This window comes from Ananas comosus, linkage group 10 (assembly GCF_001540865.1).
Source record: "Ananas comosus cultivar F153 linkage group 10, ASM154086v1, whole genome shotgun sequence".
NCBI lineage: Eukaryota > Viridiplantae > Streptophyta > Magnoliopsida > Poales > Bromeliaceae > Ananas > Ananas comosus.
Genome location: NC_033630.1, coordinates 3,586,939 through 3,604,151, shown reverse-complemented (window position 1 = coordinate 3,604,151; position 17,213 = coordinate 3,586,939). Strand labels below are relative to the sequence as shown.

The 17,213-nt window shown below is 33.3% G+C and overlaps 1 protein-coding gene across 1 annotated transcript; it reads left to right on the top strand.

Moving 5' to 3' along the window:
* Window positions 13,417-15,885, top strand: LOC109716496 (protein PYRICULARIA ORYZAE RESISTANCE 21-like). Its single transcript, XM_020241975.1, has 3 exons — window positions 13,417-13,587; window positions 14,462-14,543; window positions 15,046-15,885. The coding sequence occupies exons 1-3, from the start codon at window positions 13,432-13,434 to the stop codon at window positions 15,687-15,689; spliced, it is 882 nt and encodes a 293-aa protein (XP_020097564.1). The 5' UTR covers window positions 13,417-13,431; the 3' UTR covers window positions 15,690-15,885.

Genomic DNA, 17,213 nt, shown 5'->3' with positions numbered 1-17,213 from the left:
GAATTTTACTTTTCCACAGCAACACAAACTTCATCTCAGATACACCACTATTCTGCAGAAAATTGTATAATGATTTAACTGTGAAGAGTTCGGAGGTACACCATCTCCATCTAGCTTCATCCTCACGTTCTGATATGATGCATGAGTTTACTAGATCTTTCAATGCCAGGATTGAGTCGTCGTCTGAAGTGGATTCTGCCGTAAACCCTTGGAATATCCTTTGCCACCTCCAGCCGTCCGTGCCTATAAACCCCCGCACTCGTAGGTTTTTCGTACCTACGGCATTGAATATTTTGGGGAACAACGAAAGAAGAGACAATTGAGCACACCATCTGTCCCTCCAAAAGCTCACGGAATTACCGTCCTCTATACTATAGGAGACCCCGCACCGAAAAATCTCTCTCGTCGACATTACACTCTGCCACCACTGGGAGAACGGTTTAAAAGAGGCCCCTTTTCTCAGGGGTATCCTTCTCGTATAATATACCCCTCTTATGAAATTTCTCCAGAGAGTATTCTTATCAGAGAGGTACCTCCACCACCATTTAGCTAGTAATGCTACGTTCATATTCTGTAGATCCAGGACCCCCAGGCCGCCCTCCCTTTTGCTCCTACAAACCGTCTTCCACCGTACCAAACATTGCCCCCCTAACACAGTACTCCTTTCTTTCCAAAAGAAAGCCCTCCGAAGTGCTTCAATACGCTTGATAACCCATTTTGGAGCTCTCAACACAGAGAAAAAATAAATGGGCAAGTTCGTTAATACTGAGTTGACCAGGACTAGCCTGCCGCCAGTAGAAAGAAGTTTAGCTTGCCATCCTTCTATCCGTCGTTCAATCCTGTTGATAATTGGCCACCAGTCTGATTTGCAAAGTCTTTTGTTCGTTAGTGGAAGCCCTAAATATTTCGTAGGAAGAGCACCCACCTTACACCCTAAGATTTCAGCCAATCTATCTCCTTGCTGGATGTTCCCATCTAAATAGAAAAGTTCGGACTTGCTCCTGTTAATTTTCAATCCCGAGGCCCACTCAAAGATGTGCCATACAAAACGGATGTTCTTCACTTGTCTTTTCTTAGCCTCACAGAAGAAGAGAGTATCGTCAGCGTACTGAATAAAAGCTACTTTGGTGTCGGAATTGGGCCCTACCCCTTTCACCAGACCACCGATAACAGCTTTATTCATCACCCTCGCAAGACCTTCAGCAACTAAAAGGAATAGATAGGGTGAGAGGGGGTCACTCTGGCGAAGTTCCCTCTTGGTTTTAATCCATTTGGTCGGAGTGCCGTTAATAAGTATGCCAACTTTCGCCTTAGCAATACATTGTTCAACCCAAGTGCACCAGATAGGCGCGGCCCCGAGCCACGTCAAGATCTTCAGGAGAAAGCCCCAGCTCACTCTATCGTACGCTTTCTCGAAATCAGCTTTAACGCCGACACTCTCTACGCCCGTTTTAGAGCACCAGTTTACCACTTCACTTGCGGTTGCAAATGAATCTAGGATCGAGCGTCCCTTAAGGAAAGCGGTTTGTGAGGGAGAAATAATACCATGCAACACACCTTCCAGCCTATTAGCAAGTACAGAAAAATGTAATTCAATAATTGCCACAGGGCATGAACAGAAAAAATTGCATATAAAAAAAATTGTGTTGTATAAAATGTAATGATATATTTAGTACACGGAACAAATTTTTATTTATTATTCCATATTATATTTTATAAAATAAATTTAATAAATAGTAGCTCTTATATTAACTTGCACTTTTTGTATCTTCTATTTTTTTAAGCCAACTTAAATTTTTCTAATTATATTTTTTCTTACTTTTTATATTTAATTAACGAGTTCTTGCAAAATTATTCTTCAACAATAAAATTACTTAATTAAAAATTATTAAGAAATTATATATATAGATATACAATGTGTTTTAATTATTTAACACTCATATTAGCTATTTACTTGTACATATATCATCTTCTCGATTGCTTTGCGCGCTAGCTTCTATGCCTTTCTTCGTGCCAATGTCTTATTAATTAGTTACTCTTATAAAATCGAGTAAATTGTATGTTTGGTCCTCAAACTATGAGCCAGATAATATTTTAATATTCAAATTATAATTTATTATAATTTAACTCTCGAACTTTTAATTGACTAAATATTGATTGACCATTGATGTAATTATTGATGCAATACTGCTATATCACTTTAACAATAAATTAATATTTAGTCAATTAATATATAAATTCTAAAAGGTGGACCTAGGGGTGTAAACGGGCCGGGCTGCCCGTGGCTCGCCCGGCCCGGCACTGCTGCTTGCCGAGCCGTGGCCTAGCACAGCACTGTAGCACCCGGGCCAGGCCGTGCTGGGCCGCCTACCTGGGGCCCAACGGTCCGGCACGGCACGGTCCGAAACGGGCCTGGGCCGTGCCGGGCCGAAGAGAGGCCCGTGGCTCGGCACAGCATGGCACGGCCCGCTTGGGCCGTGCCCCAGGCCCAAGGCAAGTTGCCTTGGGCCTGGGGTCTGATCTCCTAGGGAGGAGCCCTCCTCCCCAGGAGATCTCCTTCCAAAGTCTGCCTAGCAGGAGGAGTGATTTTGGTCCAACGGACCAAAGCAAATTGGACCAAAAACACATCTCAATTCTTTTTTTTTTTCAAAAAAATAATGCAAATATATATATATATATATATATATATATATATATATATATATATATTATATATATATATATATATATATATAAATAAATTTAAATATTTATTATTTTATAATTATTTTTATAAGTTTAATTTTTTAGTTAAAATATCAGTTTAAATAAAAATAATTATTGTTTATATTTTTTAGATTTCATATATATATTTTTAAAAAATTAAAAAATGAGCTAGCCGGAGCACGGCCCGGTTCGGCCCGGCATGGCCCATGCCTTCCGGGCCGAGGGGCCGTACTGGGCCGGAGGGTAGGGGTTGGCCGGCACGACCCGGCCCGATTTGATCTCGGGCCGGGCTGGCCCCTAGCCCATTTCGGCCCGAAAAATATGGGCCCGGCACGGCCCACATTACACCCCTAGTTGGACCCAAAGATTATAATAAATTAAAGTTTGAATAATCAAATATGCAATTTACCCTATAAAAATCTACAACGCACATATACCGATTTAAATTATTATTAATTATACTAATTTAACTAACAATTAAAATAAATTATTGGGATGTTGAGAGACATGGATCAATTATCAATGTTTCAAGTGCGTCCTTTTTCTTCCGTTCTCGGGACTGGCCACCAACCATTGTAGTTGGTGACCAGCATATCCAGTCGGGATGGTATCATGGAACAGATGAGAGGGTGTATTAATGCAACACTTTAATTTTAAAATTTAACTTAATTTTTTATTTTATTAAATTTATAGTTGCTAGAATCATATATAAGTATGTTAAACAACGCATTTAAATTTTGAAGTTAGAAAGATTGAATACTAAGATTAAAATTTTAAAAAATTAGATAGTCGGCTCAAAATAATTTACAGTTCAAAATAATTAGCAGTTCAAATAAGTATAAAGAATTTATTTCGGATAATCTGATGAAAGATGCTGGAGCTGTTGCTGTAAATAAAGAGCTTAACGTTTCAAATATTATCTTTGATATCAACTCGGCACTTTAGTTATATTTATTACCATTTTTTATTAATTTTAACGCGTTATGTTGAGATATATAGTATATTTTTAAGTCCATTTAAACTCTTTTAAATATACGTTCAAGCATCGAACTTTAAGAGGAATCATAAAAAAGTATTCGCGTTATTTTTTCCCGTCACCGTCATTAACACTTCCCTCAAAAATTAACAAAATTTATAAATTACTAAACCTATTTGACAGAAGATCATAAAGCGTCATTGTTTAAATATTTATACCAATATATTTAAGATATATGATAAAGTACGTGCATAGAGATTTTTGTACTTAAACCTTAAATAAAGGTGTGTCATTTCTCTTTCAGTATTTTTTATCTGCGTGATATTGATCAATATATACAGCATGAAACACACCTACATTTTAATAATTAATAATAAAAATCAAAAATATATATAATTCAATAAATGCCACACAGGGCATAAACAGAAAAAATTGCATATAAAAAAAATTGTGTTGTATAAAATGTAATGATATATTTAGTACACTGAACAAATTTTTATTTATTATTCCATATTATATTTTATAAAATAAATTTAATAAATAGTAGCTCTTATATTACCTTGCTTTTTTTGTATCTTCTATTTTTTTAAGCCAACTTAAATTTTTCTAATTATATTTTTTCTTACTTTTTATATTTAATTAACGAGTTCATGCAAAATTATTCTTCAACAATAAAATTACTTAATTAAAAATTATTAAGAAATTATATATATAGATATACAACGTGTTTTAATTATTTAACACTCATATTAGCTATTTACTTGTACATATATCATCTTCCCGATTGCTTTGCGCGCTAGCCTCTATACCTTTCTTCGTGCCAATGCCTTATTAATTAGTTACTCTTATAAAATCGAGTAAATTGTATGTTTGGTCCTCAAACTATGAGCCAGACAATATTTTAATCTTCAAATAATAATTTATTATAATCTTTCGCTCGAACTTTTAATTGACTAAATATTGATTGATCATTCATGTAAAAGTAATGTACCATTTTAATCATTGATGCAATATTATTATTTCACTTTTGCGTTAGCGATAAATTAATATTTAGTCAATTAATATATAAAATCTAAAAGTTGGACCCAAAGATTAATTATAAGAAATTAAAATTTGAATAATCAAATATGCAATTTACCCTATAAAAAACTATATCGCACATATACCGATTTAAATTATTATTAGTTAAGCAAATTTAACTAATAGTTAAAATAAAAAAAATACGTACAATTAAAAAACAAATAATTTATTTTTAAAATATTTTATATCTGCGGCACCATACAGGCTAAAAAAAAAATTTTTTTTTTTTTGAGAGATAGGTAGTATGCTATCCGCTTCGTTTATTTTATTTAGAAAAATTTAGTTAAAAATGTGAATAAATTAGAATACAAACTTGAGACCTCGGATATCAATTATCAAGTTTTTTGCAACGTGCGCCAGCCGCCAGGGACAACTGCATGGGCTGGAATTATTGCGTTGTTGAAAGGCATGGATTCATGGCTCCATGCAGTATCAATCAATGTGTTGCAAATACGTACTGTCCTTTTACGGCAGTTCTTGGGACGGGCCACCAACCATTGAAGGTAGTTAGTGGGCAACTTACCCAATGGGGATGGAACAGATGAGATCATGAGAGGGTGTATTATTGCAACACTTTAATTTTAAAATTTAACTTAATTTTTTATTTTATTAAATTTATAGTTGTTAGAATCATATGTAAGTATGTTAACTAAATCTGTAAAAGTAAACGACGTATTTAAATTTTGAAGTTAGAAAGATTGAATAGTAAAGTTAAAATTTTGAAAAATTAGATAGTCCGTTCAAAATAATATGCAGTTTAAGTAAGAGTGTGTGTTTCTACCAATAATTTTTATATAAAAGTTAAAATACTTCTAAATAAGAGATTTTAAATTTTAAATTTTTATTTTTATCTCTTTAAATACTATAGATTATGTCTATGCAGTCAGATTTGACTATCTTCAAAGCACTTACTTCTAAAAACAAAAATAATAATAATAATTTTTGCCTACAATTTTTGTAAAGAAAATTAGCATTAAATATAATATCTATTATATTAAATTATAATTTTTGAAAAAAAAGTAAAAATAAAATTTTATAAGTATATGCTACACTGTACTGCATAGTTGTTTACTCCTCTCCCGCCCATATTTGATGTGCAAAGTGTTGCTAAAGATTTTTTTGAGAGATAGCTAGGTAGCATGATACTCGCTTCGTTTATTTTATTTAGAAATAAACTTAGTTAGAAATATAAATTAACTAGAATTCGAATTTGGGATCTTGAATACCAACCACCTAACCCTTTGTCACTTGTAGCTAAAGATGCCACACTAACACTACTGCTACTGCATAGTTTTGCTAAGATTAACTCTATCGAATNTATATATAAACCGTTCTTTATTGGCATAATCTTTTAGAGGTAAATATATAGTTTTTTCTTTTCTTTTTTGAGAGATAGGTAGCACGCTACCCGCTTTGTTTATTTCATTTAGAAATAAAATTAGCAAAAAATGTGAATCAATTAGGATTCGAACTTGGGTCTCGGGTACCAATCACCAAGCCCTTTACCACTTGCTCTAAGAATAGTCAGTGAGATAAATATATAGTTATTTTATATAATTTAATATGACAATAGAACATAAGGTTTTGAGTTTGATAGAAATGTAACTTCTAACATTATTTAATTTTCTTTAGAGTCGAAGCACGACAAAACCAGACATCTAAACATGAGGTTCATGAGTTCAAGTCCTGTTAGCCTCCCATCATTATTTAATTTTCTTTCATTTGATTAAGCTCACGTTTTTAGTGCTAGCAAACGTCAGAATATAAGGTTCCGACTTCGAGTCCCATCATCCTCGTAACATTATTTAATTATCCTTAGTTTGAGTCCCTTTCTCCATAAATGTCATATTATCTCACATTATAATTTGAAATAGATTCGAAACCTCTCTTCTCCTCTTCTTCGATCTTCTTTGACTTTGACAAGATGAATGCATATAGAACCCTAGCAGAAATTGTGATCTTCACATTTTTTGCCATCCTTAAAAATCTTATCTAGATGGCTGCTGTCAGGGAAATATGAAGTATATGACAAGTTCATGTAATTTGGTGTTTTTCTTATATTTGTCAGTGTCTTTGTTTTGTAGCTTTTCTTATGCAAATAAATGGAAAAACACAGTTGTTTTTCGGGGAAAAAATTAAAAGAAACCGAAAACATTGCTTCTCATAAAATGTGAACTAAAAAGAAAAGCACAAGAAAAATTAGTTATTTTAAAAGCTAAATAGACAGAAATTAGAATATATGAGTTTTTTTTATGAAAAAAGCATTTTTTTAAAAAACTCTGTTAATTAAATAATAGAAGTATCATTTTCGAGTCTAGACACGAAGGAAGCATTGAATAATAAAAACATAATTTTTTTTTCAGGTGACATTTTTTTGAAAAAATAATTATTTTATATAATTTAGCACTTTCTTCCGTACTTTTTCGAGAGGCTATAAGTCGAATCACGTATATTTTTTTTGTTACTTTTCTTGTCATATTCTACTTTAAGGATATGAACTAAGCTACAAACTGAGACAACTAGGCCTCGAAGCTTGAAAAAAAACAAAAAAAAAAAAATTCAATCACCCACTGCTCGAATCCTACAAAACTATGTGAGAAACAACCAACCAGCATCAACTAATTAAGGATGATATTTATCTCCATGGGAATCTTCAATAGATTTCCACGAAACAAAGGAATCTGTTCCTAAAATGACATGCTTCCCCACGATCGACGAATGCTTAAATCGAAAAAGTTCATTTCATGCTTCGGCCTCCTGATAATGTTGGTTTGGGATTTACTAATCCCTTTTTGATTCTTAAACAAAAAGAAGAAAAAAAATTATGGGACTAATGGGGAGTTATGGTTCATTTTCGGTTGTGATCATCGATCGTTTGCTCTAAACAAAGATTTAGGACTACTCCCCGCCGCCATTAGATCATCTCCACAAATCTTTTTAATTAATTTTATTGCAAATAATAAATATCGTGATTGACACTTCAGGATTTAAAATAATCTCGTATATAAAATATAATAAAGCTAAATTTTTTATATATGTTAGGAGATGGCTAAATTTTAGAAATTAAAAAAATTAAGTGTGCTAAAATTAAAATAATTTTATAATAAATGTTCCTAATATATAGGAAATAGGGCGTCGCATCTCTATTCTTTGATGATGTACGGTATTACAAGTGAAACTACGTAAGAGAGAAAGGGCGATGGTTTGGGTCCACAGAGCAGAGCACCGACCGACGAGGTGCGCGTAACTCTCACTCGCTCTCACTAATCCGTACGGGATCCACAGAGCACCCACCGGCGAATAAAGTGGGCAAAAATTTTATGGGCATCCTTCCAAAACTATCAATTTGGGACGATGCCGATGGGCGCCGCCGTGGCCCATCCTCACCTTCCATTCCTCACCTTCCAAATCATGCCCGATATTTTTTTTTTCTTTTTTTGGTCATGCAGTGGGCGCGCGCAGACCACGCGGTGCCTATCGGCACCGTCCCCAAACTGATAGTTTGGAGACCATGCCCATATAATTTTTGCCCGAATAAAGTGTACCCTAAGGTCCAATATAATTTGGATTCCTCCATTTTATCTTTTGTAATGTTAAACTAGTGTAGTTGCATGCGCGATGTGGTGGATAGACATTATCGAAATAATCATTATTTCTATAAAATAAAAAATATTAATTTAAATAGTCTGCAAAAATTGATGAAAAACTACTAAAGATGAACTTTCCATTCTCATTAAACTTACCAATCAAGAAAATAATAATATTATAAAAAAGGATAAATATACTTCTAGAAACATTAAAAGTATATATTTCTTCAATTTGAAGATTACCATATTTTTTTCTCTCTATCATCTCCTGTAATTTTGCAATCCTCTACTCTTGGAATCAAGTGAAGAATAATAAAATAAAAACTACTTTTGAGAGTCAATAATAAAATTCAAATAAGTTATAATAGATTTATCAATTGAAAAATAAAATCAATTCAATTATGTAGAAATAAAAATGTGGCCTTTTTTGCAAAAATGCAAAACTAGTCAATCTTTTTTTCTTTTTTTTTTTCAAAAAAGCTACTGCAAAACAACTACTACAATTCAAATAAGTTATAATAGATTTATGACACCTCTTTCTTCTCGAAAAATGTTAAGTCTGCTACCCAAAAAATTTGTAATCCATACAATTACTCTTCAAAAAGTGTTGAGAATTTTTTTTTTAAAAAAATAAAATTAGTAAGACTAGTGACAAAAAGAGAGGTACGGCATTGAGGTTATTGTAGAATTACAATCCGAGCACTCCTCGTTTTTAAATGGCACTAAGTTTTTAGTGCTCAGAAGTTTTCCATTTTTAGATAAAACTTTCTAAGTTTAGGATAATAGTGGTTTCTTAAAATTAAATAAGTGGTTGGCGAAATAACGCATAATCTAAGGGATAAAATTGGTCAAAAAAAATAAATTTAACGGTGAAAAATTTTACTAGTACTAAGTGTGTTGGTGCTTTTAAAAGCACAATAACCAGACTACACTCACAGTCCCCTAAAGTTGAGTGCGTGATTGATAAAATAACAAAATTTAAGTCGAATTGGTCAAAAGAATAGATCTAAAGATGAAAAACTTACAAACATCAAATACTTGATACTTTTAAAAGTATCATAGTTGGACTCCCACGCGCGGGCTCCCACTCGCGGGCTCCCACACACACATTAGAGATGATCTCACAATTATATATGTAAAGTAACAAATTTAGATATACAATTCCTAACGGAATGAAACTAAATAAATTATTCATTCTTGCAACACTTTCTATTACATTCAATCAATCAAAAAAAATGTGACAATAACTGCTGCATTTTAATCACATACATGCATCTACAATTTTACTATAATTATTACAGTAATGCTTCTACACTTTTTTTTTTTTTTGTTACCGTTCATTCACGCGTATTCAACGGCTTAGATTTAGTTTTTTTTAAATTGTGACCTGCAATAGCAGATCACTTTGGGAGAGGTACCGGTTACCAGGTATCTCAAAAAAGGATATTTTTGTCTTGTAATACATAGGCAATTTAGTCATTTTATCTCTACTATATTTTCAAATTTTTTATTTTCTCTTTGTTTCCTTTTTCTCTCTCTATCTTTCCTTTCATAATTTGGCATTTCATATAAGAAAATTTTCAAATGATTTGACAGTATGATATTTTAATTTTTTCTTTTTTCTTTGTTTATTTGTTTAATATTGTAAATAAGTTTAATTTTAAGAAACTATGCTTTAAAATTTCTTTCCATTCCTATTGCTTTCTAAATTTTTTTTTAATAAAATAAGAATGAAATAGTTAATTTTTTTCTAGTTCGATATGAGAATTTTCAAATTTTATCATATTATAGGATATTAATTTTTTTTTAGTTTTTTACCAACATTATAAATATTTTTAAATAGTCATACAAAATTAATGTCTAAAGTAGAACAATTCTTTTTTTTTTTTAACTTATTAAATACATTTAAATTATAAATATTTTAACCTACATTCAAAATTTTTTAAATAAGTGATACAAAATTAATGTCTAAACTATAGGAATTTAAAAGTTTCTTAAACATATTAAATATGTTGAAAAAAAATTTACCAACATTACAATTTTATTAGCACTAATATGAAATTCCTCTAATTTAAATTTCACTATTAAATTTTAAGTATTTAATATTTAAAATTTAAATTCATCGTACTTCGTACTTAGAAATAAAACTATTTCTAAAATTCCTATAATTTAAATTAATGCATAATTTTAGAAACACTAAAACATTAAAGTAGATGCCTAAATTAATGCCTAATAATTGCATAAATTTGGTTAATCAATTAATTTTCTAAATTAGTGCCAATTAATGCGTAAATTTAGGACCCCAATTAAAAGTTTCTTTAAATGTTGTATTGTTTAATTACCAAACTAACCTAGAATAAAATAATCCTTTTACCTGCTAAGTATTAAAATTATATTTTTACCCTATATTAATCAACGGTTAAGATCTTTTTTATTTTTTTAAAAAAAAAGTACCGAATCATTTCTCTAATTATTATTACATCCAACTAACAACAGCTTAGTGTATATCTCATTATTATTATTATTATACAAACATAAAAAAATTAGAGATGTACTTTTTGAACAAAATGACGTAAAACATAAGTATATTATAAACTATACTATTTTGCTTCAAAAAATATTTTCACATTGGAATTGATTCCATATAAAATATGTGTTGAATAATTACATCAAAATTGACACTGTTTGACTCTATAAAATAATTCTATATAAATAGTGCATACTATATATATTTACATATGCAATTAAGAACTTACAAAGTATATCCACCACATCACATCGCTATCGCTAGTTACATTAAAGAGTGGTTGGGGCGGAGCTTAAAGCGACATGCTTTCCCCAACTAACCCTCTTAACCGTTGTAAGAGATTCCGTACACCCGAAAGTTTTAGTGGACTACGTACCTGCGTTCAATCTATTTTTTAATATTTTAATATTACAAAATCAAATTTTAATCTCACAGATGTGATCAATAGCACAAAGTCTATACATAAATAATTAGAGAATTTAAATTTTTATAATAGAATTTTAAAAATATTGTGTATAAAATATATGCATACACTTTGTACAAGTAATAAATTTTTCTTCGCTATAAAAAATACTAACCGCGCCTGATCAATTAGAGCATCACATGCACCAAACTAAGCCACGACGGGAGAAGCATGTTAACCACCATATTACCAAACTAGACTTAAGTCATTAAGAAATCAAAAGCTTCTAGCGTTTAAATTTTCTTAATCACTAATAATATTCTAATATTATCATTTTAAAGTGACAGCAGTCATAAAAGTAAAAGTTTTTTCTTTTAGAGATAAGTAGTATACTCCCAGCTTCGTTTATTTCATTTAGAAATAAATTTAGCTGGAAATATAAATCAACTAGGATTCGAACTTGGAACTTCAGATACCAGCCACCAAATCCTTTGTCGGAAAAGTAAAAGTGACTAGCAATGTAGATTGATTAGGTTGTAAACAATATTGAAGAAACCTTAAAGAAACAAATCAACATCATTAAGGGGTAAAAGTGACTAGCAATGTAGATTGATTAGGTTGTAAACAATATTGAAGAAACCTTAAAGAAACAAATCAACATCATTAAGGGGTTTGCAAAGTTGTCAACCTAAACTTCATCTTGTCACATATTACAACTTCAAAATAGACTTGAAATCCTCTCTTCTTCTTCTTCTTCGATTCTTCTTCTTCTTCTTCGACACTTTGACTTCGACGGGATGAATGAATACAGAACCCTAGCAGAAATTGTGATCTTCACTTTTTTTTTGCCATCCTTAAAATCCTTATCTTGATGGCTAGTAGGCAAACAGGAAGTGGCAAGCTCATGTATTTCAAATGTTTTCTCATATTTGTCAATGCCGTTGGTTTCAGTGGAAATTAAAAGACACGAATTTAATATTGAATTTTCTGGACGCAATTAATATATTGTATTATCTACCGAAGTGTGTGTGGATTGTAAGCACTAATTAATTATTTCAAAAGTATGTGCTGATAGAAAGAAAGCACCTATTGCACTTAAGGGCTCAACCTAATTCAAACCATCTTGATATTAGATTTATTGTTTAACCTCAGAAAATTGGACCTATTTTAGCTAATAATAAATAGCTAACAAAGTGTACATTTATTTATTTATTTATTTTTAAATCTAAGAGTAATATGCCAAACACAATAAATCCAAGAGTATGAGTTGAATTTTTTCGGCTGATATTTTAACGAATCTACTCGTTTTCACCTCTTTTAATAAATGAGCAAACACGAGCCGACCCTTTTCTCGCTATTGTTCGGTCGTTGACAGCCCTAGCGCAACAACTCTCATGCATGGCCATGGCTCTCTCACTGTCACTGAAACCAATACTAGACCCCACTAGAGTGCTCACCAACCAAAATTGCATATTGCACAACAAAAAAAATATGCACTACAAACCACATTATAAATAGTACTACTCTTAATTTTATCCCCAATAATTTTATATATAGCATAATTTTAAATGGCATCCTATCTTTAGCTCTCTAGTATTATGATACAAATTTTGCCAGACGCTAACAGGGACTGGTCTGTTCTTTTTGCTTACTTTCTTTTCAGTTCTTTTCTGCAGGAACGAAGCCAGAAATTAAAATTCGGGGAGCCAAAATTTAAATTTGATAGAAAAAAATTTGACCTCGAATAGTAAGGAAAAAAAATTTGTCGGATTCACTGATCAGTTATTACTAGCAACAATAACGATAATATACTTAGAGAGGAACAAGACGATGAGAATTGAAGGGAAAGAACAAAAAAAAATTCGAAAAAAAAAAGACAAATTTTATTAAAAAAATTAATTTGGCCACCTAAAATTAAAATCTATAATTTTTTTTTTTTTATCGACCTTCCCTAGAGCAAGTGGCAAAGGACTTGATGGTTGATATCCGAGACCCAAGTTCGAATTTTAGTTGATTCACATATCCAGCTAAATTTATTTCTAACTGAAATAAACGAAGCGGGTAGCGTGCTATCTACCTCTCTCAGGAAAAAAATTTTAATCTTTATTATAAAGGACCTTTATGTAATTTTAAAAAAATTGAAGGGGGGACCATGGCCACTGTGGCCCCTCAATGGCTCCGCCCTGCGTTCTGTAACTTGAAAGACTTCGAAGTTCAACAGCTTTATAAAGCAGCATGCCTCTTCTTGTTTCCCTCGCTGCTTTCTCGCTGGTCTCTACATCAATCGGTTCAAGCAATGGCTGAGAAGGTGCTCAAATTTCCAATTCTCTGATACTTCTCTCCTTTTTGTTTTTTTTTCTCGCCGAGAATCCCATTGATGTTTTGTTTTGGAGATAACGAAAGACGATGCTTATTTTTAGCATCGCTTTTTTTCTCGCCGAGAATTTCATTGATGTTTTGTTTTGGAGATAACGAAAGATGCTGCTTATTTTTAGCATTACTGAATATAAATATTAAAAATACCATCATTTAATAGCTTATGTTTTAGAGATACACTTTAATGCTTTAATAATCTTATATTGGATGAAAAAATAATTTTGATTAAAATATATAAGGCCTCCATCCTAATAATAATAGTTGGATTTAAGTATTTTAGACCGGTGGTTTGGACCCAACAAATTATTATTGGTAACGGACTAGTCATTACAATTGGTATCAGAATCGAATACCAGCCGAAAATTGCCTAGCAAGGAGTGCACATCGGATGAACCATTGAAGTTTCCATTCTAATAATGATAACTGAGTTTAAACATTTTGGATCGGTAGTTTGAGTCCAACAAGTTATTATTACTAATAAATCAGATCATTACATATATGATTATTAATTTTTCATAATTTAACATGATATTGAAAGTTAAAAAACAAGAGCTCACAAATTTGAGCCTCGTCGGACTTCAAACTTCATTTAATTCCTCGACCTTAATTGAAGTCTCAACATTTCTATTCTACAGTGTTCAGTCCATATGTACTCGGCAGAACCTTTGATATTGCCTTAAAATACAAAGTGCGATATCGGTTTTAACTTTCCTAGCAATTCAATTTTGATCAGTCTCCACATCAGCTGCATTGCTTGCTTGTTGTGCTCAATTTCTTTTCTATGCCAATCACTTTTGCTCTTGCAGATCTCCACACTAATCATCAAAGTAGACCTGGAATGCTGCCACTGCTATAAGAAGATCAGAAAGGTTCTGTGCAAGCTCCAAGGTACGTATTCTCTACTATTCAAGCTTCCCTTGCACCAGGGACAAAGTGATTTAAATTTAGCAAGAAAAAATTCGACCTCGAATAGTACGAAAAAGAGTTTGTCAGATTTACTGGCCACCTATTGTTGACGACAATAGCGATAATGTAATAAAAGAGTAGTTGAAGAAAAAGAACTAAGAGGTTCGAAAAAAAATTGGAACATAAAGTTTATTTAAAAAAATAGCGAACTTGTTTCCCCTAAAATTAAAATTTATAATATATTCTAATTTTTATTATAAAGGATTTCTATATAATTTTTAAAAATCCAGCGGGACCATGGCGGCTGTGAGTCTGACAATGGCTCCGTCCCTGTCTTGCACTGCTTGCCATGCATTTCATAATATGAAAACGCTGTTTTCAAAATTTACTTCTTTAAATACGGTATCGGAGCAGACTGCAATATTTCACATTCTTTAACATTACTTACTGTGCCTCTCCTTCTCCTTCTTTGCTAACTTGGGAGAACGAGAGAAGATCCAGACCATCGAATACGACAAGAAGAAGAACACCGTCAAAGTTTCCGGCCCTTTCGATGCCGAGGGCCTGAAAAGGAAGCTGCTTTGCATGGCCTGCGACGTGATCACGGGCATCGAGATCGTTCCCCCGCCGAAGCCACCGGATAAGCCGCCGACCCCTCCCCCGCCGCCGCCGCCGAAGCCGTGTCCGCCGAAGGTGGTGTGTATTTTTCCGCCGTGGCCGTGCCAGCCACCGCCACTGTGCCCGCCACCACCACCGCCACCGCCACCGCCCCCGCCACCGCCACCGCCACCGCCACCGCCACCTCCTCCCCCTCCGCCGCCGGCGTGTCCGTGGCCGAGGTGCTGCTGGCAGCCGTGCCCGTGCCCGTGCCCGTCGCCGCGCCCCGATCACCGAGGAGGAATCGGATGCTACCAGTGCTGCACGTGCGGGAAGGAAGACAGCGGATCGTGGCCCCCGCACAGCTGCGGCCGCTGTGGCGGTGCTGGCGGCTGTACCTGGTGCTGCAAGGTCGTCACCCCGCCCAGCTGCGGCCACTGTGGCGGTGCTGGCGGCTGTCCCCGGTGCTCCGGCGGCGGCTGCAAGATCGTCTGCGAGGAAGACCCTGGGTCCATCTGCCCCACCATGTGACCCAACTTAATCACTTATATGCTGTATCGGAATGCTTTCATCCTTTCTTATTTTCTGTATAATATAAGAAGAATCTATCTCGGACAATCTGATGCAAAATGCTGGAGCTATTGCTGTAAATAAAGAGCTCAATGTTTTAAGTGTAGAATTACTATACTATGAGTAGCATAAAATAATTATTGCTTTAAATTTTTTAGTCTTTGAATAAAAGATTTTATGGTTGGGATGATAGCGGTTCTCTTAGGGTTGAGAGGTCCCCATTGCTTAATAATATTAATCCAATAGTTAGAAATGATCAATGAGATTGATATAAGAACTAAAAAATCGAAAGCACTAACTATTTTATACTTTCGATAGTATAACAGTTCTACTCATGTTTCAAATATCTTTGATATCACCTCTGCACTTTAGTACGTTATATTTATTATTATTTTTTATTAATTTTAACGGCGTTACGTTGAGATAAGATACTATATTTTAAAGTTCATTTAAACTCTTTTAATTAAATATACTTTTAAGTATCCAACTTTAAGAGGAATCATAAAAAAGTATTCATGCATGTTATTTTTTCACGTCACCATCATTAACACTTTCGTCAAAAATTAATAAAATCTATAAACTACTAAACCTATTTGACAGGAGATCATAAAGCGTCATTGTTTAAAAATTTTATAGGAATATATTTAAGATATATGATAAAGTGCATGGAGATTTTTGTACTTAAACCTTAAATTTAAAGGTGTATCATTAATTTCTCTTTCAGTATTTTTTATCTGCGTGATATTGATCAATATACAGCATGAAACACACCTACTTTTTAATAATTAATAATAAAAATCAAAATGTAATTCAATAAATTAATGGCAACCACAAGTCCACAGGGCATAAACTGCAGAAAAAATTGCATATAAAAAAAATTCTGTTGTATAAAATGTAATGATATATTTACTACACGGAACAAATTTTTATTTATCTAAAAAAAACAAATTTTTATTTATTATTCCATATTATAATTTTATAAAATATTTTTAATAAATAGTAGCTATTATATTACCTTGCAGTTATTGTATCTTCTTTTTTTTTAGCCAACTTAAAATTTTCTGATTATATTATTTCTTATTTTTCACATTTAATTGACGAGTTCTTGCAGAATTATTCTTCAACAATAAAATTACTTAATCGAAAATTATTATAAGAAATTATATAGATAGACATACAATGTGTTTTAATTATTTAACACTCATATTAGCTATTTACTTGTACATATATCATCTTCTCGATTGCTTTGCGCGCTAGCCTCTATATAGGGGGTAAAACCGGCCGGGCGGCACGTGGGCCGCCCGTCCCGGCATGGCCTCGGGCCGGGCTAAAGCCCGGCACGGGTACTGTAGCACACGTGCTGGGCCGGGCCGGCCCGAGGCTCTAGGCCGTGCTGGCCGCCCTTTGGGGCCTGACGGCTGGGCATGGCACTGCCCGAAACGGCCTGGATGGTGTCGGGCCTAGGAAAAGCGGGCGGCTCGGCAC